General features: G+C 36.4%; 2 protein-coding genes across 2 annotated transcripts; both read left to right on the plus strand.

Moving 5' to 3' along the window:
- Window positions 1-43: 43 nt before the first annotated feature.
- On the plus strand, window positions 44-11,968 carry LOC124637477 (cytosolic non-specific dipeptidase). Its single transcript, XM_047173989.1, has 9 exons — window positions 44-466; window positions 859-1,056; window positions 1,253-1,514; window positions 2,460-2,607; window positions 7,465-7,565; window positions 7,903-8,033; window positions 9,017-9,139; window positions 9,623-9,781; window positions 11,608-11,968. Exons 1-9 carry the CDS (start codon window positions 56-58, stop codon window positions 11,665-11,667), a joined length of 1,593 nt encoding a protein of 530 aa, XP_047029945.1. The 5' UTR covers window positions 44-55; the 3' UTR covers window positions 11,668-11,968.
- A 2,258-nt stretch (window positions 11,969-14,226) lies between these two features.
- On the plus strand, window positions 14,227-26,867 carry LOC124642118 (serine protease inhibitor 88Ea-like). The gene is made up of 8 exons (XM_047180434.1): window positions 14,227-14,428; window positions 21,650-21,947; window positions 22,224-22,391; window positions 22,961-23,222; window positions 23,571-23,669; window positions 24,815-24,945; window positions 25,510-25,636; window positions 26,123-26,867. Exons 2-8 carry the CDS (start codon window positions 21,657-21,659, stop codon window positions 26,281-26,283), a joined length of 1,239 nt encoding a protein of 412 aa, XP_047036390.1. The 5' UTR covers window positions 14,227-14,428; window positions 21,650-21,656; the 3' UTR covers window positions 26,284-26,867.
- Window positions 26,868-27,378: the final 511 nt, after the last annotated feature.

A 27,378-nucleotide genomic window follows, 5' to 3' on the forward strand; every position in this document is an offset into this window, starting at 1 on the left:
ACATGTTTGACTTAAATGTCAAAATGACAGCTGTCAATTTCTTCATACCATCATCATGACTTCGTGTTTGATTAGAACGGCAAAATGCATTTGTAATGTTAAAAGGTTCCCAGCTGCAAGAGCGTCGTGTATAGCGAACAATTTTATTAATCGGCCTTTATATCGAGATTATTCAGTCACACCCAAGCAAAACCCGACACATAAAATGGATAGGACTTTGCCACATGTATTTAAGTACGTAGATGAGAATGTGGCTAGTTACAAGCAACTTTTAAAGGAGGCGGTTGCTATTCCGTCGGTGTCCTGTGATATCAAGTACCGCAAAGACTGCGTGCGAATGGTGGAATGGATGCAGGAGAAGTTAAAGGCTGTTGGCGCAACCACTGAGCTCAGGGATGTTGGTTATCAGACTATTGATGGCAAACAAGTAAAACTGCCTCCAGTTCTGGTAGGCGTTTTGGGAAAAGTACGTACAGTTCCTCAACTATTTTTTTTCTATTTTTACTTTAACCGGTCAAACTTGCTTTTTGTAGTTTTAAGTGCCCATCTCTAAAATTGTCAAAAGATGAATATGATACTGCTCTAGCTTTTAATGCTTCACTTTAAAAAATATAAAAAGAGCAGAGACTATAAAGCAGAAAATATTAAGATAAAAATGTGTACCCTGCTGTTAAATTTAAATCAAGTACACTAAGTACTTAATTTGTTAAAAGACCTTAATCAACAATTTATTTTGATTTAGCTTTAGGCTTATCTTAAAAAACTTCAAAAAAAATCTTATTTTACTTCATCTAATACAAGTCTCACCACAACAGTCCACATTTATATATCTTATTCTTAAAAATGAAATACTTTTAGGATGTTATGAAAAACACCATATGCATTTATGGTCATCTGGATGTCCAACCTGCATTGAAGTCCGACGGATGGGCTACTGAGCCCTTTGAGCTTGTGGAGAAGGATGGTAAACTGTATGGCCGTGGTTCAACTGATGACAAGGGACCGGTTCTGGGCTGGGTACATGCCATTAATGCTTACAAAGGCGTTGGTGAAGAGGTTTGTTACTACTTATGTGTATTTGGCTTGTGTTTTAATCATTTTTATTGTTGAATCAAGCTTAGTTGATACAGAGTATTTACTTTATAACATACCTACTTACTGTGTAATAATGTTTATCAGTTTTAGGTATTTTAATCAGTTTTGTCAGTACTATTTGCAAGAAAAATCGAAATGTTACTATAATTATTTACAGCTTCCAGTCAATTTGAAGTTTATATTTGAATGTATGGAAGAGTCTGGATCTGAGGGATTGGATGCTTTACTCTTGGAGAATTTAAAACCAGAGGGATTCTTCAAGGATGTAGACTATGTGTGTATATCGGACAACTACTGGCTGGGCACCACTAAACCTTGCATTACATACGGCCTGCGTGGTATCAGTTACTATTTCTTAGAAATTGAGTGTGCCAAAATGGATTTACACAGTGGTGTCTATGGAGGAACTGTTCATGAAGGTATTATTCTAAGTTTATATTACTTTTGACTCTAGATATTTAAATATGACATTTGCATTTGCTCACATCCATATCATAACCAGTCTAGACTGGCTGTCTATTCAGACAGATCAATAATATTTGTTTAGCATAGGTAGGTTCCTGTGTATAAAACTGAACATTCCAAGAATTATTATTCAATAGGTTGTAACAATCAATGCAATGCCATTATTTTTCATAGTCATAACTGTAAAGTATTATTCTACATTACAAAACAATAGAACCTGATATCCATCAATTGAATGCATTCAGTTATAACTATAATCTATACTTCTATACTAATATCATAGAGAGCAAATATTTCTTTGTTTGTAGGTACTAAGGCTCTGAAATTAATAAACTGATATGAAAAATTCTTTCACTGTTGGAAAGCTACACTCTTCTTGGGTAACATAGGCTATATGTTATCTGGGCACAGGCAGTAGTTCTCACGGAATGGGGGTGAAACCACGGGAAATCAGCTACTAAATTATATATTGAATTATAGATTGTTTGAAAGGCATGTGTAATTCAGTTACAACTATCAATATGTACACTAAATGTTAGCTACAAAGTAAAGTTACATAAAGCTGATAACCATTTAATTATCCTTTCACAATATTTTATCAGCAGAGATAAATGCATACCTTGCCTCATTACGAAAGGTAGTTACTAAGCAAACCGACAACAGTATAATATCAAGATTTCGTAATCAGCTAATCAGGAAAGCCACTAAAAATTTTGAATAAACCCAGAATATGGATTTTACTGGAACCACTTTAATTGCTTGACATGCCTCTAAGGCCATATAGATTAAAAGGCTTTACAATTTTGCTCTTCTATACTCTCTAAATGACAAACAATAATTTAACAACACAAAGCAGTAATGCCGATGTGTTCAATTGACAATGATTGTCCAATTTACAGCCATGACGGATCTTATTTGGTTGATGAATGAGCTTGTGGATAAGGATGGCAAGATTCGTGTGACCGGTATCTACGATTCAGTTGCCCCGTTAACTGAAAATGAGAAGAAACTGTACACGAACATCGATTTTGATACAGATGCTTACAGGTAAAGGCAGTTATACTCTTGAAATATTATTCGTAATTTATTATAGTATGTTTCATCAGCACATATTATGATCTAATTACGTCATATTGTTTGAACAACAAAGGACTAAAGGTTGGAACACATTCGATATGGGTGTAATATGCAAAGTAAACAAGGCTGTCAACAGATCATATGTTAATTGCACTATATTTGGCGTGACATCAAGTTTCCTAGGCTAATTCCACGTACTTGATCCATACACGGTATGCTTCGGCCTTTAATTTAAACAAACAGCTGCCTATCTACTTGTCTAAAGTCGCATCTAAATAATTATCGCATATGAATAAATAATTATGCAGTAGAATTGATAAGTCTTAGATGCAGTGGCGGATTTACCAATAGGCCAAGTAGGCCAGTGCCTAGAGTGGCAGATTTAGAGGGGCGGCAAATTTTGCGAATTTTTTTACAGTTTTTTTTTTATAATTATACGAGTACACAATCCATATATAAATAAACGATTAATAAACTCACTGTAATATATGCTTAGGTTTATGTGATCATGAATTTTAAAATATTCCAATAGCGTTTCAATAAAAATAAATTGAAAAATCCGCTCGCTTCGCTCGCGGTTTCTTCATCTTTTCTGGTTTATTCTGCGTTCTTTGAGTCCAATCTAACAAAAAGTTAAAGCACCGAAGTAGCAAAAACAACTGACGCTCTACGCTGACGATTTCTAAGCTGTTCAGGAGGTGGAGGACTTTTGTGTCCCAAATAATTTCGCTTTTGTGTCCTCAAAACTCAACAAATTAAATATTAAAATTCCTCCAAAACAGGAAATATGGTCTATAGTGCAAGCTTACTCACCAACAGAGCAGTCATCTACTTTAGAAATCGATGCATTTTACTCAACTCTCAACATCGCCCTAAAAAAGTACACATACAAACACTGCATAGTAATGGGAGATTTCAATGCTCAGATTGGAAGTCCACGAAATGGAGAAGATATTGTACTTGGCCCTTACATCAGAGGGAAAAGAACAAGGAACGGACAAAAACTAATAGAAATGGCGATGGAAAATAACATGAGGATAATGAACAGCCTATTCAAGAAAAGAACTTCAAAAAGATGGACTTGGGAATCGCCAGGCGGCAGTTTCAAAAACGAAATTGATTACATCTTAACAAATAGACCAAAATTAATTGACGACTGCGGCACCATTTATGTAAATTTTAATAGCGACCACCGAGTCCTCAGAGCACGTCTGAGCAGGTCAATGGGCACTATTAAAAGTCGACCCTTCAAAGTCAGAAGACCAACACCAAATAACAAACAAATGTTAAACACCATCAAAGACAATCTGAAATTAGTGACAGAATCATCCTTTGAGGGTATAAATACTCAGCAGAAGTACAACATACTACATGAAATATTGACATTGAGACCAGAACCTGATACTAAATATAATACGAAGGATAAGAAAAACTTGTCAGAGAAAGTAATTACACTCCTAGAAGCAAGATCAAAACTGTTAAATACTACAAAGAAAACAAAAAATATCAGAAACAAAATAAGCGAAATAAGTAAAGAAATCAAAAACCAAATAAGAAAAGACAGAGAACGCACTAGGCGTGAAACTTTTGAAAAATACATAAGCAAAACCGGAGGTATTAAAAAGCTCTAAAAACTTTAAAAGAAAAGAAAAACTGGATACCCAATATGAAAGACCGACTTTCGAAAACGAAAACAAAAAGATATGATATACTGTCAATAGCAACTACATTCTACGAAAACCTTTACTCCAGCAAGAACCAAATAGTAAACACCGACTTAAATAACACCGACGCGGTTCCACCTATACTAATAGAAGAAATATACAAGGCAATAGAAACACAGAAGAAGGATAAAGCTCCCGGCCCTGATAATATCAGCAACGAATTACTTACAGATTGTAAAAACGAGCTAGTACCACTACTTAAACACATTTTCAACGACATATTGCACACCGAGGAAATTCCTGCACAGTGGACTACATCAACAATAATCCTACTCCATAAAAAGGGGGACAAAGGAGAAATTAACAACTACAGACCAATAAGCCTAATGTCGAACATTACAAAATTTTTGCAAAAATTGTCCTAAGGCGAATAACCAAAACTCTTGATGAAAACCAGCCCAAGGAACAGGCTGGCTTCCGGTCAGGCTATTCAACATTGGACCATATACTAACGGTAAGACAACTTTTTGAAAAAGCCAAAGAGTTTAAAGTGCCCTTCTACTGTTGCTTCATCGATTTCAACAAGGCATTTGACTCAATAGAACACAACAGTATCTGGCAATGTCTGAAGAAACAAGGAGTCGACCAGAAATACATTAGGATTTTAAAAAAAGCATATACACTAACAGTACAGCAAGAATAAAACTAGAGAAACAAGGGAAACAAATAAACATAAACAGAGGCGTACGCCAGGGAGATCCACTGTCACCTAAATTATTCACAGCTGTACTGGAAGATATCTTTCGGAGACTGGAATGGGACCACTACGGACTTAACATAAATGGCGAAAATCTTACACACTTGAGGTTCGCTGATGACATAATAATACTGGCAAGGAGCAAAGACCAACTACAATACATGATCACTGATCTGGATAGAGAAAGCCGCAAGGTAGGTCTGACGATGAACACTTCAAAAACCAAAGCTATGACAAACGCATTGGAAGACAATATTCTTTTAAACGGCGAACCAGTAGAGTTTGTAAAAGAATACACTTACTTGGGCCAACAAATCTCGGTCACTGATATAATGACAAAAGAAATCGACACAAGGATTGGAAATGCATGGAAACGCTACTGGGGGTTTAAGGAAATAATGAAGAATACAGAAATCAAAACGTACGTGAAAACAAAACTGTATAACACTTGTATACTCCCAGTCTTGACATATGGCTGCGAGACATGGGCTCTCACCAAAGCGCAATATAAGAAACTTGAAACGTGTCAGACGGCAATGCAAAGAAGCATGCTAAATATAAGAAAATCTGATAGAATAAGAAACACCACTATCCGAAGGCGCATGAAAATTGAGAATGTCACAACTAGAATAAGGAAACTAAAGTGGAAATGGTCCGGCCACATAGTCAGAGGCAATGACAAGTGGAACAAAAGCATAATATCTTGGTACCCTAGGGACAAGAAAAGAAATCGAGGAAGACAGTACCGAAGATGGGATGACGAAATTAAAAGCATAGCAGGGAATATATGGACTAGAAGAGCCCAATACAGAGCAGAGTGGAAGGAAATGGAGGAGGCCTTTGCCAAAGTTGGGAAAACAGACCAGGTCGTTGGTGTCATCAACTCGTCAGAGTTGTTAGATTAAGATTGTATACTGTAAACAAGGTCTGAATAAAGGCTATTTTTATTTTTATTTTATTTTTTATTTTATTTAATATATGCTTAGGTTTATGTGATCATGAATTTTAAAATATTCCAATAGCGTTTCAATAAAAATAAATTGAAAAATCCGCTCGCTTCGCTCGCGGTTTCTTCATCTTTTCTGGTTTATTCTGCGTTCTTTGAGTCCAATCTAACAAAAAGTTAAAGCACCGAAGTAGCAAAAACAACTGACGCTCTACGCTGACGATTTCTAAGCTGTTCAGGAGGTGGAGGACTTTTGTGTCCCAAATAATTTCGCTTTTGTGTCCTCAAAACTCAACAAATTTGGCGCTCGCTACGCTCGCGACTTTTTCACTTTAGGCCGGTTTTATAAACTCGTTTTGGTACTTTACTGTTCTAAATCTTAAAAATTTTGCGCTCGCTGCGCTCGCGGCTTTTTTACTTGACACTGGTTTCTATAAAACTAGTTAGCGCTTTATAACTTTGCAGTGGTATGACTCCGGTTTCTTTATGTTAAACCTAGCAAAAAGCACCATGAATGATTTCTACACAATTTTTAAGTACTTCAATTACAATTTTAGTCCGTGATTATATTGTGTCGTTTTTTTGGGGGGGTGCCACCCGATGGGTGCGCCTCTGATATAGTACCTACCCGAACGAATGAACCGATTTTAATTTAGTATTTTTTTTGTATTACAGGTGTTTTACGGGCGAGTTTCATGAAAATCAATTGAGCCGTTTAAAAGTTACAGAGGTTTTACGCTTTAAAGTCGCTGTCAGATAAACTTGTTAGGTCAACATTAAACTCTTCGGTACATAGCGGGTTGCAAAAATAATCTAGTAACTGACAGAAATATCATTAAGTTCACAATCATTAGGGGCGGCAAAAATTGAATGGCCTACTAGCGGCAAATTTGTGAATCCGCCACTGCTTAGATGGAATTACCACAGAACTGTTATCTTGCCAATCTACATAATGTACGAATTAGGTACATTTTGTCATTAAGTCCCCTGTTTTCCTTGGATGGTAGAATACCGAAAATACACGTTTCTTGTCACACTACCTATACGTAACGTGGTTTAACTGTGGACGGCATGACAAGATTTCTAAATATAATAATGTAGTTGCGTCTAAAAATAAACAAAAAATATGTGTGAAGAGAAAACGAACGGAACGTGAATGGCTGATATCCACTTCCCGGCCAAGATATTTCCCGTTACGTATGCTCTATTGATTAGAAATGTTATTTTGAAAATAGTTGGCGGGTTCCAAAGAATGCACGTACGTAAGGCCATCATTTTGTTCTCCATGCAAACATCGTTTTTCAATACAAGGGTACAACCAAAAATAAATAATGTGATAGTGTTAGTTAGATGTTAGTTTTCAAGGAAGTGTATTGAAAAATTAATTCCATAACGCCTGAAATTCTGTCTACCTACTGAGCGACTACCAAAAATAATTTATTTTTCTTTATTCTTTCTAGGAAATCAATTGGTGCTCCGAAATTAGCTCACAATGGCAACAAGGAACAGCTGCTGATGCATCGTTGGAGATACCCCAGCCTATCACTGCATGGCATTGAAGGTACATTTTTACCTATTCATGGTTTATACTAGGTATACCTTGTCGAAACATTTCTATAGTAGTAGTCTGGTGAAAAAAATAGACTGACAAGTAATTAGTAACAATGTATGTCCAGATCAACGCAAACGTAACAGACTACATATTTGATATTGGGTGGCAGCTACATAAATAAACCAATGCTCAATTGATTGATAATATTTGAACTCGTATTTTTATAAAAGTAGCCCACACATAACCGTCTATACAAAATCCGTTTAGCTGATAAACCGCAAAATCCCATATATCAAAAAAATCTGTTAAATCAATCATAGCAAGGTTCGTTTAACTTACTTTCTAGGTGCTGCTTTCCAACCTGGCGCGAAGACTGTTATTCCCGGCAAAGTTATTGGCAAGTTCTCGATAAGAATCGTACCCAACCAGGAGCCCGAAGAAGTAGAGAAACTAGTCTTTGACTTCATCAACAAGAAGGTTTGTATCTAATTTTAAAATACAATTGTGTGCCTGCTGATTATTGTGACTAAACTATGTACTTCCCATACCTACTAGAATATAATACCTGTGACGCTCACAAATAACGTAGCCTTTCTATTGGTTTTTTTTTTTTTTCAAAATCGAGACCTACTAAACCATAGTCAAAGGACACTGCAAAGTCACGAACACAAAAACTTTACTCACTTTAAAATATTAGTACAGATATAGTACGGGATTTCCCTATTTGCCTGTCGGCATAGTTTCATAAGTTTTCGCAATAATATTACATATATTTTTAAGGATGAATCAGTTTTTAACTGCACTGTAACAAAGGGGCAAACCTACAAAAAACCGACTGATGTTATTCTCATATGGCTACTTACATCATCGCATTACAACATGTGGTCTATAGATTTATTACCTGTCAAATCCTTTCAGATTTTTGAAGTCCTCTTGACATACATCATCTCCAGAACCTTTTCCCAACTATGTTGGGGTCGGCTACCCGTTCACAAGTTGCAGCTGAGTACTTGTGTTTTAAAAGGAGCGACTGCCTATCTGACCTCATCAACCCAGTTGTTACACGGGCAACGCAATACCCTTTGGTGAAACTGGTTGTCGGATTTACTGGCTTCTGACTACGACTACCCGTAACGATTGCATGGATGTTAAATGACAGTCGGGACCAACAGTTTAACATACTCAACGAAACACAGTCATTGGTGTCCAAGATAGATTCTAATACGTCCTCTCGACGTACAGTCTATTGACATCACTACATACTATAAAATAAGTCGCTTGTTCTGTCCCTATATCCCGTTGTACCTTTGTACGCTTAAATCTTCAAAACTACGCAACCAATTTTCATGCATGTTTATATGTATAAATACATTAAATAGTGGGGAAATACTGTTAGGTAAGGTATCCCTTGCGAAGCCGGGGCGGGTCGCCAGTGAATTAATAAAATTGTTTGTTAACAGTGGGCTGACAGGTGTTCCCCGAACAAGATGCGTATTACAGCGCAGAGCGGGCGCGCGTGGACAGAGAACCCTGACCACCCTCACTACCAGGCTGCGGCGCGCGCTACCAGACTTATCTATTTAGTAAGTACTCATCTGATATTCTGGGTAGTGTGGTAAAAATAAAGGTCATTTATTCAAACTAAGCTGAAAATAAGCACTTTTTAAGGTAAAATTTACATAAAACAGCCCCCAAAACGCCCGCCTTTCGCCACTTCTTACGTGTTTTAGCTGGAAGTGAAACATATTTTAATAAACTATATAGCAATAAAAAATATATATTTTTGATATTATGTAGTTGACTGTAGGTGCTCGTTTAAATGCAAAGGACCACGATTATGGATTCACGATTTTGGGGGACACTATTTTAGAGGCAATTCTTTGTATATGATACTGCCCCCGTACTCGGATAAAATATAGCTTATGTAACTCGGGAAGAGTCTAGCTTTCCGACAGCGAAATTAGTTTTCAAATTAGTTCAGTATTTTCGGAACCGTCACTGTAGGTGTAAGAGATTGATTTTTATTTTTCTTACGATTTATGTAATCTCTATTGTTATGACCATAGACGGAACCAGACATGTCCCGCGAAGGAGGTTCGATCCCGGTGACGATCACGCTGCAAGAGGCCAGCGGACGCAACGTGCTGCTGCTGCCGATGGGCGCCGGCGACGACATGGCGCACTCGCAGAACGAGAAGATCAACGTGCGCAACTATATTGAAGGAGTGAGTTATATTTTCATTTTTTTAATATAATAATAATACGTCTAAGGCCGATTTCGGCCACGGCGGCTGTTTTCGTATAAGGAGATCAGCCAGCTGCGCAGGACATATTATAGTGCACAAGCATTTGCGCTGACACAGGTGCACTCACTATTCCTTCACTCTCATAGCCCAATGGGACGGTGATCCGACACGACCGGAGATCAGGCGCAGGACCGACATTTACGTGCTCTCCGATGCACGGGTGAATGAATCACCAACTTCCAGACTATGGGCTGCTTGGTGATTTTTTTGTATACAGGTGTTACAAAAATAAGCTTAAAACCAGTACTAGTAAAAGATATAGGGGAATCCGAAAGCACGATATTTATTTGTTTACTTAAAGTTTTAACAGGATATACCCAATGCAAAAGCAGTAACTAAACTAAAAAAATACTTATATAATAAAATACACTTTGATTAATTTTTTTTTTTTTTTAATATATAAACTTTACAACAAAAATAACCAAAACTGATAAAACTATTGCGAATTAATTCAAATGCACGAAAATAAGAGTTGTCCAGTACAAAGATTTATATTAAAAATTCGCATTTCGCTTAGCACAAGTACTTTTTTAATGGCTGGAAACAGTGCATACCAGCTCCTCAGAACTGTATCGACATACTAAACTGCCCGTTATAGCTCCTGATTGTACCAATTTTGTATACTATACTTATACTATTTAGGTATGATCGATGTGTATTGTTTTATTAAACAGACGGCCACGGATACAAGTTGTCCTTGTCATTTACAATACGATTGCAACATGTAACAATCAATACAACATGGAAAGGCTGTATATGTAACATCATGTAATTTTTAAGTTATAATACTAGATGTTTTTTCGCGCATTCACTCGCGTCCACTTCACGTCGCGGGAACTTCTTCACTAAATTGGACAGAATATAGTCTGAGCTACTCTGGGATAGTGTAGCTTCCGAACAGTGAAATGTTATTTTTTTTTACTGGGATGAGTAGTTTCAGGGAGAGGGTACAAATAAACAAAATATATTAGTGGAGAAAACCCAATTAAATCATAAACATCGAAGCGTTCTTTTTATATGATTTCAAGATTCTGTGAATTTTTAAATATCAATAAAAAGACGCGTGATATTGTAAAAAAAATGACGCGCGTGTTTTTACACCAAACATCGCCTACTGCGTAAAAACCTAATTGTTTTCCCGTAGCCAAGGGTAGCTGATTCGTGAAACTTATCACGTAGGAACTGGCATCAAATATAAATAAATTCCCCTTTCCTTTATAAATGAAAACTACATATTGAAATGACCTGCCAAATAAAAATAGCTTTCCTGTATTTGAAAATTCAGTAACAGGTTCTTTACCTCCGAGAAATGATGTCACAATGAGGTGTTATTTGTTCTCTCATGATGCGGGTCAAATTCTAATAGTTGGGTAGGTACATTATTACAGTTTGCACCAATTAACTTTGCATTAATGAAGTTAGCCTTTTGAAGCCTCATGCATGTGCAGTACTGCTTTTTTGTTACCATGTGTTTTTTTTACGAAATTAACTGTCAATGCCAACTTCGGACAAGAACAGCGTTTTGGCATGATCTATACGGCTAAGTTAATTTGTGCAAGCTGTATACTTATATTTATTAAGTTTTCTTGTTTTTCTCTTAGTAGTAATATAGGATTATAGGCCGTAAGTGCTTGTAAAGGCCTTCGTGAAATAAATGATTTGATACGGACTTTGATTATAATAAATTAATTAAAACATTTGTCACTGAGAGTCTACCTGCTAAAATGATTTTTCTATTGTTACAGATAAAGTTGTTCGCAGCTTACATGTTCGAAGTAAGCAAGCTGTCTAAGTCAGAAAAGTAAACTTTAAGCTGAGGGCAAGGACGTTTCGTGTAAGCAGTATGTTCAAAGGATTGTCTTCATTCCAACCTTAAAGTACATACACATTGCATAATGTATGTTTTATCTTGCATAATATGTCTCGGTGCCTTATTCTTACATTTGGACAGTGTAACTTATTATGTTTAACATTTTCTTTAACGTATCAAAATGCACTCTGGAACAGGGCCAACAAGTTTAAGTGTTGATTTAAGCATTTGATTTTCTTTTATTTTCTGTATTATATAAAAGATTTGCATAATAAATATTTTCTTTTATTTACTTTTATGTGAGTTTTATTTATTTTCTCCCGGATTGTAGTACTTAGCTAAGTTTCGCCCAATGTGTTTTGTGCGTCGGCAGCTACTGGCGTTTGATGTTTGTACGTTTCTTCCTCAATCATTCTTTAACGACTTAGTGAAATGAGCTGTTTAGCTCACATATTGGAGTTCGATTTAATTAAACCATAGGATACTGCTGAACTATGTAAGGTCTACATAAACGAAAAATATCTGGTTCTCAGAAAAATAATCTGGCAGTACCGCAAAAATACTTCGGCGTCTTCGTAGGGTAGCTGGCAGTGGCGCCGAGTTATGCGTTTGCTGTCGCTCATCATCAATCAATAAGCATATATTCCTATGTAGACTAGACAGGATTAAAACAATTATTAAAATTAATTATTATCAATTATACTTTCTTTCATAAAAATTTCAAGCTGCTCTGTGTCACAAAAGTTTGATGTTAAGAGGAAACTAAAGTTGTTCGTTCTATTACTATAAATGATCTAAGAGACGCTGCCAATTATTTATTATACTTATCATCTGCATTTTACAATAGATAAAAGGTCAAGTGATCATGTACGTATCAAGGAAAAGGTGAAGTATTGATATGGATTATAAGAATATAAATATTGTTCTGGGTATTACCAAGTTGTGTTTATTTATCTCATTGTTTTGATGAATTTACCGACCTTTCTCAAATTAATTATTTATCGTACAGACCGAAAATGCCACGGGGAACATAGAGACGAGCTGAGATGTCATAACTGAAATACTCTTTCTGAACGCCTCGTTAGTTAACTCGTAACTGATCGTTTTAGTACGTAGGTACTAGAAAAACAAATTCATACACTTAATTTTGATAAAGAAACAAAATAGTACCTACCTATGCCTTATTCTTTACTATATAGTCAGAAAGTCTGCCAGTCTCGCTAAGGAGTATCGGGTAGCCCGGGTATTTATATTTCGGGTTGAGGAGGTCAGATTGGCGGTAGCTCCGACGATATCGTCATTGTAACAGCTAAAAACAACACTGTATTAAGGTCTCTCTCAAGCTAAGGTATTTGCCTATACTGACCGCACAGGGCATGTGATATAATCGAATAGAAGATCTAATCTAATTAGTTGCCTATCTTGTATTAAATATGGAGGTGTCCTCCATTCTTGGGTAGTGGCTAGCTATGTAAATGATGGATTCTTTGTTAGTCATGTCTAGAAGTAATGGCTGTGCTCCAGGCGCAGCTGAACTTTCACAGAAAATACGAAGGAAAGTCGTGCGGTAAGGCGGTTTCCTTTCGGGTGTATATTTTTGTCGTAGGTTTCTCGTTCATCTTACTTACTTTTCTCTGCTTTGATGAAGCAGTCATTTGTGGGATCAAGATCACAATGCAGCTTTAATTTTATTAGTGAGTAGGTACTAAAACTGCCTATTGGATCTAAATTGATAAAAGAGTCACTTCTAAAAAAAAAAACAGAAATACCTTTGCTGCAAAGAAAGCGGGGTGTAAAGATAACAACCTGTAGGTATGAATTCGTGACTTGCCTTAAATTTCATTTAACCCATTTGGTATTTTCATGGTGGCGCAGAATTCTGAATAAAAGAGAGTGAAGATTAGACAACAGATATTCTAATAGAAAGTCCCGGCTATTTGACATTTCTTCCATCATTGTATTGTCCGATCTCATCTAAAGGAGGCGTGGATGACCGTCCGAAAGTAAGTATCACGATGAATTCTAGTAGGTTAATAGCACGGCCTCACAATACCTACTTATCTAGTACTTTTGGCAAAGTCCAATCTGAACCTACATAGAAAACTGTAAAGTGATTGATGACCTCTACCGATTTAAGTAGGCGCTTGCTTACTATATACGGGTAGGTACTTTGTAGTAAGTTTTCTCTGAATTTATATTTAGGTACTCTAGTCGCTCTACGATTAAGTTAGTCTCAGAGGGCATTTCCTAGGTGTTAAGGTATTTAATATCTAAAAGATTTACCTAATCCATCAACTCAAGGGTCCTTCTTCTCGAAGGGACAAGGACTGTCCGTATTGCGGACTTTGTTGACACTCTTACAGTTATGTTAACGGTTTCGTCCAACGATTAATTGACCAGAGATTATATCTCATTTAGCACACTTCTGATCCAATATGTATTGTGTGGGCGATTAAATAAAAAGTATTCTTTTAAATTTACCTCCCGTTGACATCGGCTGGTGAGCAAACGCATACCAGTTCTACAATACTAACATAAAAGAGGATAGCGACCGGCCCTCATTCACTCAGTCTGTCTCTGAGTCTCGCTACAGTGCAACGTTACGCTCCGCATGGTATTTTATATACCAATCATAAAGATTATATTAACACAAAACTACGCAAGCATATTACTGTGAAACGCTTTACATATAAAGATAAATAAATCAATTCAAAAATTCTTTAATAAATCTTGGTGCACAAGAAGGACACTTTTCGGTGAGTTATTTACTTTGTATTCTTTTTAGTCTGTACCTGTTGTTTCTGTTGGATGACGGCAGTAGTTTAAGAAAATCAGTGTTTATGTTTGCTCTACAAAGGGTCAAGAGTTAAGACCTAAGCTGTCTGTAGCTACGTATTTATGTACATAGTTACATGAATTTCTGAAATTTATTCTAAAATTACCTTCATAGCAATTGTTTTCCAGTAATCAAAGAGACAGGTTCTCACAAAAACTTGTGTAACTGTGCTTGTTGAGTATCAACACAACACAGGGCCGTCACCGCCTGGCAGATTATCATGCACGCTTTCTAATTTACTGTGACGAATTTTCGCAACAGTACGCGCACATAACATCCATGTCGCTTTAATTCGTTGCACATTACTAGATACCGCCCTGTTTAAGGCTGCTTAATTAAAATTACGTTTTCACGAAGTATATTAACGTCCAGAGCTACGAAGTTTTCGTGAACCTTTTATATAAGAGATGTTAAAGAGTTAAGTTAATGAACGTTGTTTGTTTGTAACTGTTCATAAAATAGCTTCACATAATATTTTAACTATGGTACCTAAACAAATGACATAAACCGGTCTTTAAGGTATATAGATACAGGGGATAACATTGTATTCGCGTATCTACCATATCTAGACAGATAAATTCATAACGTGCCCTTTTTCTGTTCTCAACAAACATAACATTTCCTAATTCTGTTGTTGGTTTAATTAATTAATTTTAATTTTTACATACTTTTTATTCTTTTTGTTTACGAATATAACTAACGTGACTATAGGCTGGATGACTTACGAATAGCTGGTTAGTTAAAAATTATATGGCTTGTGTTGCAGTAATTACCAAAGACCAAGAGCAAACCAAAACATTGATTAAAAACAAAAATGATAATACTCATACTAATTATTATAAGCCATATATGACGAATAAGCCATTTATGACTAAACCTATCATACGACTGCTCGACGGATACAATCAACCATTTTTACAAAAACATTGATCGATAACAACTACCTATGTGATACATACATATCGCTTTTATCTGAATTGCCTACTTATTATATCAATTGGGTCTAGATAGGCAGAGGATTTGTATGGCCTAAGGTTAAAGAGTTCGCTTTTAATTTTCCATAACAATTGACGTGATTATTTTTCCGACCCAAATATCGACCAATAGAATTGCACCATTCGACGTCACGTGGTACAACCTACATGGTATTATACTGAAAATTTTTTGAATATTTTCTCTGGTCGTTGCTACGTCAAACTGACAGGTTGTGGCCGACATTTGGGACGGAAAAATAATCTCCCGAATACCACACGAGCTTCATAATTATCTGGCATTTCCCTCAAGGTTCCCTGCAAACAAATAAAGTCGTCAAGTTTTTCAGGAAAAATCACTCGCGCTTCGCGCTCGTTATTTTTTAACCTGAAAAACTTGACTCCTTCATTTGTTTGCAACGAACCTATCGGAAAATACCCGATAATTTTGAAGCTCTTGTGGTATTATAAGTGAAAATTCATAAGGAGCTTTCCTTAACTGAAGTTTTACCTAAACTAATCTGAAATACCGGCATAAAAAACCGATAGAAGTGAGCTAGCTAACGAACTATTAAAAGGAAAATCACGGAAAATTGGACCAATTAAGTTGATCAAACTGACTCAAGTCGTGTTTTCCGTGTTTCTGATTATGGAAAGGAGAAATATAAAATGAGTAGGCAGTTATCATACTTTTATCATAATGCGTGCAATTAATTTTGATATTTTCTCGGAAAATTGTGGAATACATTTAAATATTAAATAGGGGTAAACCGTTGTATGCACATATAATAATGGTATTTATCTTCCTTTTTATGGGCACTTAAACCATAACATTTGTCATCAATTCAATTTAATTACCATCTTTATCTTTAGGATTTCCTTCACTTATTATATCTATGGAGATATAGAAGGATAGATAGATAGAGGTTTGTAATACACTTTCTGCTCAGTGCTCTATCCACGAGTAGGTACCTATCTCCCAATAATGTAAAATTGAAGAGTTGCTCACAGTTTGTTGCTTTGAACATCCTATTTTAATCACAGGGACTAACAGCTCTCAGGTCTGATTTCAAAACATCTTATAGCGTTTGTTAGCCCATTTATCAGGGAAGGCTTTTGATCTGTTGTTTGGCTTGTTGTACACAGAGAGTTTTACTTCCTCAACCTGGGAAACACTTCCATTTTTTCAATAGTGTGAATGAAATAAATATTGTTGCAAGTAAAACAGACGGGCAACTAGTGGTTTATATTAATTAGAGAGAGTGAATTCCTACCTACTATCGACCTATATCTGAACGAGTGTCATGAATGTGATAAGCATCTGACATTGGAGATTAAAAGTGGTGTTTAAGTGTACAAGACCTTGTGGGCTATTTTTTGATTTAGGTTTAAAGAGTAGATATTAACGAAAGCAGGTATTATTTTCTTCATCAAGTCCCGCTGAGGTTACTGGATTATTTTGACTTAACTACTCCGTAAAGTAAAAGCCTATAAAAAACTTTTTACAAAAAATAAAACCGACTCCCAAAAACACTGAAAAGCAAAAAAAAACATTCTTAGGTGCATCGGCCTAGAAGTCGGTGGCGTATAATCTCAGGTACATCCATTAGACACTGACTTCTAGGCCGATGCACCTAAGAATGTTTTTTTTTGCTTTTCTTGTTTTTGGGAGTCGGTTTTATTTTTTTGTAAAAAGCTTTTTATTTTAAGCTTTTCAGTGACAAGCATAGTTGTCACTATCCGCATAATTGGAAGGTTCTCATCAATACGAATAATATAAGCCCAAACACGAGGTAGTTTCCGTATTCAGTTGTCGAGTTCCCTCGACCTTCTCTGGTCTCCATCATCAGGCCAGCTCCAAACCTTCACTGATGCAAAGGTCTTGTCAATACAAATAGTATAAGCCCAAACACGAGGCAGTTCACACATTCAGTTGTCGAGTTCCCTCGACCTTCTCTGGTCTTCATCATCAGGTCAGCTTCAAACCTTCACCATTGCATAGTGTTAGCAGACATACGCCTTAGTGTCAAGTTTTTACCCTACGTATGCCTGCAATTTTCGAAAGTTGCCCTCGATTTCTCAGGGTTTCCATCATCGGATCCTGACCTGATGATTATGGGACCATCTCGAAGGTAAACCCTATCGAACAAAAAAAAATTTTGCAAATCGGTCCAGGCGTCTGCGAGTAATTGGTGAACATACATAAAAAATAATAAAAAAAAAAATCCCGAAGAATTGAGAACCTCCTCCTTTTTGGGAAGTCGGTTAAAAATGGATTTCCCTCTAATATTTAGGCTCGCGATATAAAAGGAAATTAGACCTAACAAAGCTTTCAAAGATGAATAGTCGTAGCAAATGCAACAGTTGAAAAGCGGCCGTGAAACTGAATAGAAAGTTAGTGTCATATCTACACAATGGCGTCAACCACTAATGATCATCATCATTGAATGGCAAATATGGAAACTTGGTTTCTTCATTTTTAAGATTTCATTTTCTTTCTCGTAACTCGCTTGCGAAACTAGTAGGTACCCAAATGTAATTATAATACGTCTATATTTTGTTGGTTTTTTTAAGTTTCTTTCCTCATTGACTAGGCGGTAAGTTATTGTTAAGTAAACAACTACCGCATTTCAATTATTTTTGACGTTCCCTAGCTGTACCTATAAGGTCATAAGTTTAATATCAACTGAGTATTATTATCAACTATGTCAAGTAGATAAAACATAATTTCTTCGATAACACGACTTCATATACAGTTACCTAGTCAGTATGGGTAGTTCATTGTTATTCAGGCAGCGCGCCGGTTCTGTTCGAGGATCTTATGCAAACGTTACGTGTGCGGTGTATGGCCTTAATGTTTCCGAAAAATGGACCAAACCAGCCGAGGTCAACATAAACACTTGCTGTATTATTTGTTCGAAAGAAACCGGTTATTTTGGAGGACAAAGCTCCTCAATGTTGGGTTTCCAATTTCACCAAAGTTTTAACCAAGAAACATCATATTACTCAGATGAAGTTACTGCCTACGACGATGAAAATAATTTCATTGTATTTTCGCAATTATTTTATTTCAATCAATTTAAATCAAGTGCCTTAACATGCTCAACTGTTCATAAGATATTCGATAAAAATTTCACTGTTCGTCAAATAAACCGTTAGCAAGTACATTCAGCAATAAGCGGAACGCATGCGACGCAGGCTGTAGCGTCGGCCACTCAACTGTCTCGACGCCAATAACAATTCAAATCGAACCCGTTCCAATAAAGAAACGATCACGAGTTTTTTTTCCTGAATACTACAGTAGGTACATAAATATAAATACTGCCTAAAGGATAATTTATATAATTGGCCACTTGCGGATAAATAATCTGCATTGGAGATATTCATGAGATATCGGATGCTGGGAGTTATTGAACGATGGGAGAAACCATAATAATTTTAATGTCTTACGGGAATCCCGAGCCTTCACAATAAGAAGAATGACAATACTCGAAGTTCTGAGATGATTGGTAATTCACCAACATCAATACAAAGTGGTTTGTTTTCTGTCTCTCTTCAAATCGATTAAGATGAATGCATTGTGTGCAGCTAAATTGTAGTTGTTTTGAAATGTCAATTCTTGCTGATCATTTGGTATAACATCGTCAATTGTTTTGCAGTGAATACCAACACTGCAGTGAAAGATGTTTTAGTTACAGTTTGAGTTTCATTTAGATGCAAATAAATGATGAAGCTCATTGCATTTTTGACCTCGTTCGTGCAAAACTGTAGCAAGCAATCGATAGACTGGAGACAAAAACACAATGATTTCATTCAGCGAAAACTCATTGATATTGTTGCATTGTATTTCAGTCGATCACAGTTTTTGAAGTATATTTTTTTATCTTCAAATATGACATGCCGTAGCGACACGGTTTTTGTTCTGTTGTGTAACAAATGTGTCGAGGATGACGTGTGTTTAACTTTCGCTGCAGCATTGATTTCAAAGGGAAATCCAAGCATTGCACGGGGACAGTGTCGCTGGCGCAGCGGTTGCCGTAAGCATGACCTACTGGCGGGAGGCTGGGATTCCCTCTGACGTCAGACACACCTCTGATCTTTCAAACTCACTGCATAAAAGCATGCCAACCAAATTACTGGTAAAATGTTACTGCATTATTGTGTTAACCTTTCCCACTATTTTAAGAAAGACACAATGAAAACCTTGAGCAGAAAAATGCTTTGTTCAGCTGAATGTCCTGAGAAAAGAACCTGCTGCTTAAACAAACGCCCTTTAATATATTTGAAACCACACGTGTACATACTAATGTACTTAAAATTGAAAATTAAAGTGAATAGCGGATTTTCCCCAGGTGATACCCAGTAACCCAAGAAGAAGAAATATTAAATCATAATTGCTGACTCACACCTCTGAGACGGAACAGTTTACGACCCACTTTCGTTTACACAAGGCAATGTTATTTCTTTTAAATACACATCCTTCTTGATGAATCACACTACAGAGGTTAAATCTGTATGAAGGTAATCAGTCTCGGAACACAAGAGGAAAAACCAGTTTTAGACGCCACTATAATTATATATTTCCAGTTTTCTAAATATCAGATAGTGAATCAGTAAAATTATGTCACTGGCCGGACATATGCAGGCATAACATTGAATTTGCTCGTAATGTGTGAAACGAACGGTACACATATTAATGTATAATTGTGTAAAATGTTTGCATTTACAGTGTGTACGAGTATCGGTTATCAGGTCAAGCTTTACGATTACATACAATACAATACGGCTGGGGTTTTCCCATCCGTGTAATAAATATGTTCGTTCCGGAATATAGCGGGGACAGATGTAACGAGCTGTCGTGCGAGGCTGAGTGTGGTGGATGCGAGGCCATTAATCAATCACACGCCATGCCCGGACGTGATTGAGCGGCTAACAGATATGACCCTCATTTTTGAACCTAGATCATTTAATTAGGTATAGAGATCGGACACACGATAATTAACTAGCTTTCTCAATTTAATGCACATTGCGGCCGAGCTATTACCCGCACCCATCAGTCACGTTTATACCATTTAGTGAGATGCATTAAGCAGCCTAAGTATTTAAAATGTTAATATATTGTAGGCTATTTTTAATAAGTGGTACATGTTTAATTGATAGTAAGCGATCCAATCTAACTAATCATTAATAAAAAATAAGGTTTAGAGTTCGATATCTTAGAATCCATTTAAATATGCTCCTATTAAAAATAAAATATTACGTAGGAGACGAATGTTAGTGGCATATTATGGCATGCTGTCCGAGTCGTGGGTGGCTGACCGCTCCACCCCACCTCGGCTTCAAGGAGAAAGCGAGTGAAATGCCCACAGATAAAATAAACTCTGTCTGGCTAAGTTTTGCTCTTTTTATTACGTCAAGAACTATTCAACCATACGCTTATTACGTGTTGCTTGACAATACCTACCTATTGTGCATAGAGTGGTTTGGTAAACAAACGTTAGGCCCAAGCGTAACCCAAGCGTGCCGTAGTAGCTGTAGCAATGCAGCCTGGATTATTTTATGCATAGGTATACTGTTTTAATAACGAGTAAAAGTATCTAGAGGTAGATTTTAACTACGTTTATAACTAAATAATTTACTAGCTAGGTACTTTCAAAATATTGCAAAATAAAAAATGTTGTTCTGTCATTAATTCCATTAAATCTCTACGTCAAACATTGTTTACCCAAAAAACCCAATTGTTCCATTCCGCCTATATTTATGTATACCTATTACAAACTATCCCTAACGTGATTCGTGTATATTAGAAAATAGCATTGCTATCCTTGGCGCAATTATTTAAAATATGGTTCAATAACAATGTTTTGTAAATTAAAACATCTGAGTAAAAAACCTTTTTCCTGTACAAAATATTATTTCTTGTAAACTAGAGCTCATAATTTTCCGATAGGTTGTTATGAGTAATTGCCTATAGATAGGGATAATCACATATAATGACACATGGATGGTAGTATAAAAATCTGCGTAAACAAAAGAAATACGCAAACCGTATTGAGATAGTAGACATACTGCATGTTCAGGTATTTTTAGCATCGATTTAAAAAAAGAAAAAATGTGTGAAGTTAAACTTAAACAGATTAACGAAATAGTTTTTAATATTTTTGTTCCAGTGTGAATATGTTTAAAGTAGCGGCAGTGGGCCTGCTGGTCATAGCGACCGTCAACAGCCAGTGTTTCTACAAGGATGACTCCTCGAAGAAGTTGGACCCTGAGGCTCGCACCTCCTTATACCGAGGGCAGCTGGAGTTCACGCTCAACTTGTTCGACGCCATCAACAAGGCTGTTCCTGATGACAACATATTCTTCTCACCCTTCTCCGTATACCACGCGCTAGTCCTGGCGTACTTCTCATCAGGGGAACAAACTGAACATGCGTTGAAGGAATCCTTGCGAATTGCTGAGAAAATGGTAAGTGTGATGATGATTTTCACTTTTGAAAATCAACCCCAAACCTTTCGATGTCTACCTGCCAACCTATCCAACCTATCACATAGCTTCTTAAGGACTTACAAAAATATCGGCCGACAAAAAGTCTCAGTGTGCGCGCGATCTAAGAGAATATGGTAATATGGTCACAAAGAGAGTTAAATCAACCCTTCTTTAATAAGGCAATACCATAGTATACATATTACGAATACCGTATTATAATAACAAAAATAAATCATGTTGTTTATGAAATTCTAGGACAAGATCAACCTGATGACGGCCTACAAGGTGGACCAGCGCTCGAGGATCGCGAACAACAACAGCGACAGCTACGAGTTCACCAGCGCCAACAAACTGTTCGCGGACACAGGGCTGCGCGTGCGTCAGTGCATGCTTGATCTGTTCGGGGAAGAGGTGGAGACCCTGGTAAGTACTTTATTTAATAATAATGTTATTGTACAAGTAAAGAACACACAACACATGCACCTTATGCGATGTGCGCAGGATATGGGGATCAACCCCGGGTTGGGCCAAAATCTTAGCAGGTATATAGAAACTTAGAAAATAGGCCAGAGTCTACGAGTATGATGTATTCTGCATCTATATTACTTACACCTTACTATAAGTTAAGTTGTGGTGGGCATCTTTCTCCGATAGTGTGTACTTTGGGAATAAGGAGACAAATGTTGAAGAAAAGGCGTTCTCACATATTTTTTTAAATAAAACAAAATTTTATTCAAACAAAGGCTTTTTTATAATCCAGGCAAGTGCATAATCGACCACACCGTATTTCCTTGACGAGATCATTCACTCCAATGGGGCCAAAACCTAAAGCGGTTGTCGTGATTTCTGGTACCTACGTTGAGCTTTGCATTTTCTGAAACTGCTACCACCTCTCCTTAAACACATTTTCAAACTTCAAATATTATATTTCGCGTGTTAAGTAAAAATAGATTTGTTAAATACTTATCAATAATCTGCGCTTTTATTTCCAGAACTTCAGAGACAATCCCGAGGCTTCTCGCTTGTACATCAACGACTGGGTGTCCCGTATCACCAAGAACAACATCAAGGACTTGCTGCCGGAAGACGGTATCACCCAGGCCACTAAGTTGGTGCTCGCCAATGCTGCTTACTTCAAGGGCGTGTGGGCTTCCAAGTTCCCCGCGGAAAGGACCAAGAAGGAGGCCTTCTTTGTCTCGGAGACACGCCAGACGCTCGTACCGTTCATGAAGCAGAAGGGAACTTTCCATTACAGTACGTGATTGTTTTACTTATAGAATGATATATAATATATATGGGAATATAATGATATATAAGATAATATGAAAGGTTACTTAAATAATAACCATGTAGCGTTCTATTATAATTTTGTCTGAAACAAAATTAGTAAGATGATGGCTTAAATGGGCTAGCGTTGATTTCATTTTGTGTTAAATATTAGCGATAGATTTTTTAAAGTAATTTAGGAATTTGAGAAGAACCCTTTTAGATATACACTACAAAAAAATATAGTATTTTATAAACGCTTTCAATAAAATACATAGGATAACGTAGTGTAAATCTTTATATGAAAACTGTAATAACGTTTATTCTCCTTTGCAGTGGTTAACGATGACCTCGGAGCGCAAATCCTAGAGTTGCCATACAAGGGCAACGATATCAGCATGTACATCCTGCTGCCACCTTACTCCATGAAGGAAGGTAAGCTAACTTACGAATATTTGTATATTGATCCTATTCCACACTCAACAACAGTTCAAAACATTCTGGTGAATATGATAAAAACATTGATGCTTAGCTGCAACGTAGTTGGGAAAAAGCTAGGCTGAGTTTTCGAGTACGATGTCCAACTTGTGTCTTGAGCGTAACTAATTGAATTATAAACCATTTAAACCATTTATTTAGCCACACATACAGTCATTGAAAAATAACAAAAGTATACAAGAAAAAAAAAGAACCAGTGTGGCAAGGGGTATATCTCAGTAGAAGCTGTGCTGGGCACAGCCCTGATTTTCAGATATCCCCTGACCATCATTGAAATTAAAACGGTACAATTTACACGCACACGAAATTTTAAAACAATTAAAAAAAAATACCGTATTCGATATAATTAGTTTGATCAAACATCGTAGCATATTTAATTGTCATCGATCGATTTCGACTTTCGATTTACTTAATTTTATGCGTTGGAGTACCTAGTAGGGTTCTTTAATACTTACGAACCTAACACTTCGATGCAAGCTTCTTTAAAGCGCTCATGACTTCCATTCCATTTTATTACGATCTGTGAATTATTCAAATCCTTTTTATCTTAATGGGATTTGCATACCTGTCACACCTGCATAAGGAAATATACACACAATTGAAACACTTTTGGAGTCTGTTTGAAAACACTTTCGATGTTATCGCCCTCGCTTCGTTTTCGTCCGATACAGATCTGAGCACTTAATCTGATATGAATGATGGAGCATACTGTTACCTGTGGTTTCTAGTTCAGTCGGTTGCTAACGGTACATACCAATTTAAGTCTTATGGATTATTTGTTGCTTTATTTGACCCGTTGGTTGCAAGTTGCCATCAATCAAATTTTATTTACCAAATTGCTGCTACGGCAGTAGCGATTTGAACTCCTGTTATACAGGTTTTCTCGTAATTCAATTAGAAGATTAGCACCTGTACGAAATTTATTTTCGATAAATAAAATGTTTATGGCAATTATTTTTTATTATATTTTCACTTTTAACATTTCTCACCAACTGTTTATCGCGGTTTCACCCGCGTCTTGGGGAACTTCTTCCTGTACCTGAATACCAATACTTACCTAATACATAATTGTTCTTGTATAGGAGTAAGCAACATTATTGCTAACCTGACCCCTGAGCGTCTGGCGGCCGTTGTGGAAGAAGGTTACATGGGTCGTGAGGTCATCGTCGAAATACCCAAGTTCACAATGGAGAGGAGCCTGCCTTTGAGAGACGTAAGTACATCCTAATAGTTAGGCTATGTGTTTTATGATAACAATTTCATTTTCTCACCCGTATCTATATACAGTTTTAATTAGGAATTATTACTGCATACCTACCTAATGAGTACAGAGTTTATGCTAAAAACGACTTACACACATTGGATTGTTCTGATCTCGTCGTTTTATTATGTATGTATTCATTTAAAAAACCATGAATTTTAGATTCAAATTCTTTATAGAGTGTGAGGAACATTGTAAAATACATATTGAAACATTATCTCTCAATATCTTTCAATTCAGCTTTTTGATTTGTATACGCAATCGCAGCAAGTGGCCCACTTTCCACCTAGCTAGAGCCATTTGAGATCTTGATAGACATCTCAGATAGACAGACCGAAAGTAAGAAATCTGAAATCCAACAGAGCACTTCATTATTATGATTGTGAATGTAATCTAGTCTTCGTGTTATAAAATAAGGAAAAGACTTAATAATATTTCACTACATTTTGATTCCGTGATTATTTTGTAAGCCATTGTGTACTAAATTACTAGAGAATTAACGTTATATTTTTTCAGGTGCTCGAAAGGTTAGGAGTAGGAGATTTGTTCAACGCTACAGCTGACTTCAGTACGCTGTCAGAACAACGCGGCATCCTCTTCGACGACGCTGTCCACAAGGCGAAGATTCAAATCGATGAAGAAGGTACGCAACCGCAAATCAATTACAGTTGCAAATGAGCGAGTCATTTGTAGTCGAAATGTTAGTCATAACTCATCATTACAGTCACGTTATTGCACTATAGAACGCTCACTTAGGCCAAATTATAGATAACTTTCATATTTTAGATAACCACAAGGAAAAATATAGCGAAAACTATGTAGGAAGGTACACGATTTCTTTATGTCAACATTAATTCGCTTGTTAACCTGCAGACAAAAGTTATGTATCATGAGAAGAACACAGATTAGAAAGGGCTATTCCTCTTGTATAATTGACATCAACGTGCCGTGTATCTGATAACACACCAGACGTGTCGGCTAGTGCCTGCGGCGCTGTACCATGTGGGTTCCATTTACGTATAAAAAATGTTGTTGTATAGGTATTGTGCGATGTAAGTACATTGTTTAACTGCTGTGGGGATCAGGAAAATTAAGAGGGTTTATGTTTAAAATATGTATTGTTTCGCAGGTACCGTGGCTGCAGCAGCAACAGCGATCTTCGGGTTCCGGTCGTCCAGACCCGCGGAGCCCAGCCGGTTCATTGCCAACTTCCCCTTCGTATACCTCATCTATGAACGCCCAACTAACTCCATTCTCTTCATGGGTGTCTACAGAGACCCTAAGAAATAAATCACCTCAAACACCATAATTAGTTTTAAAGCAATTTTTATTTAATATAAATTGGGAAATTTCAGATCTGATCGACAAAAAAGACATGACTTCTTAAGATTGTAAAATGACGGCTTAATCAAAGTCATCTAATAATAAGTTACCTTTTAATTGTGACTTCAATATCAAAGAACCTTATGTGTAGAATAAGTTGACCTCATAACTGCACTTTGGGCATATTTTATGAAATTAAGTAACTGTGATTACCAAATTTTAACTTCGTTGTGGAGGTACTCCTATAATGATAATAATGTGTGATATCAACCAGTAGCAAACCGTCAAGGTGTCAGTTAGACGCCAGTTCACAGTTATAATACTTTATAAGTTAAAGTTATTTAGGAGTAGTTTTGTATTTATTTATTTTTATCCTAAGACCTTTTAATGCAAGAGATTTTCATTTAAATTGTTAAAATTGTTGTTCGATAAGTTAGGTTAAGTCTTTTTGTAATTAGGTAACTATTATTTTATAGTTTTTTTATTACCATTATATATTCGTGATTAAGTACATTAAACTGAGCTATGCCTCAATGGCATAATCCAACAAATCGTATTTTATTCACACCCATAAATTCGTGATACACACATATACAAGATAATATTATTTTGCTTAATATATTTTTTACGAATAAATATTTTTTCATTCATCGCTATTATACATGTATTTTTTGGGTCTTAGGAAACAAATGCATAATTGACCTCTGCAAATCTTTCAATTTCAATTTGGAGGAATCAGAATTGCCTTCCATTTTGCTTGGTTTACGTCTACAAAAATACGAATTACTAGTGATGACCAAAACTTCTCTCATAAATATTAGAATTCAATATAAAGTTGTTGTAAGTTGTGAAGAATGTGCGATGTAAACAATTTAATACCCTGTTAAGTACGTGTTTAACATGATGCAGCTTTGTAAGCTCGGTCTTAGTTTTAATGACTTCCTGTATTCACTATCAAAACAATACATTCTACATTCCATCTTATAAAATGACAATAAAAATGCAATGCGCATTTCGCACGGATGACCAACTTTGCACAAACTACTTTGATTAAATGTCTCG

The sequence above is a fragment of the Helicoverpa zea genome, chromosome 2 (assembly GCF_022581195.2).
Source record: "Helicoverpa zea isolate HzStark_Cry1AcR chromosome 2, ilHelZeax1.1, whole genome shotgun sequence".
In the NCBI taxonomy this organism is placed as follows: domain Eukaryota; kingdom Metazoa; phylum Arthropoda; class Insecta; order Lepidoptera; family Noctuidae; genus Helicoverpa; species Helicoverpa zea.

Bases quoted from the DNA above. Each gene is read 5' to 3' on its own strand.
- LOC124637477 (XM_047173989.1), top strand. From the start codon at position 56: ATGACTTCGTGTTTGATTAGAACGGCAAAATGCATTTGTAATGTTAAA. The intron at 1,057-1,252 runs GTTTGTTACTAC...AATTATTTACAG, and splicing joins ACAAAGGCGTTGGTGAAGAG to CTTCCAGTCAATTTGAAGTT. The intron at 7,566-7,902 runs GTACATTTTTAC...CTTACTTTCTAG, and splicing joins ATCACTGCATGGCATTGAAG to GTGCTGCTTTCCAACCTGGC.
- LOC124642118 (XM_047180434.1), top strand. From the start codon at position 21,657: ATGTTTAAAGTAGCGGCAGTGGGCCTGCTGGTCATAGCGACCGTCAAC. The intron at 24,946-25,509 runs GTAAGTACATCC...ATATTTTTTCAG, and splicing joins GGAGCCTGCCTTTGAGAGAC to GTGCTCGAAAGGTTAGGAGT. The intron at 25,637-26,122 runs GTACGCAACCGC...ATTGTTTCGCAG, and splicing joins GATTCAAATCGATGAAGAAG to GTACCGTGGCTGCAGCAGCA.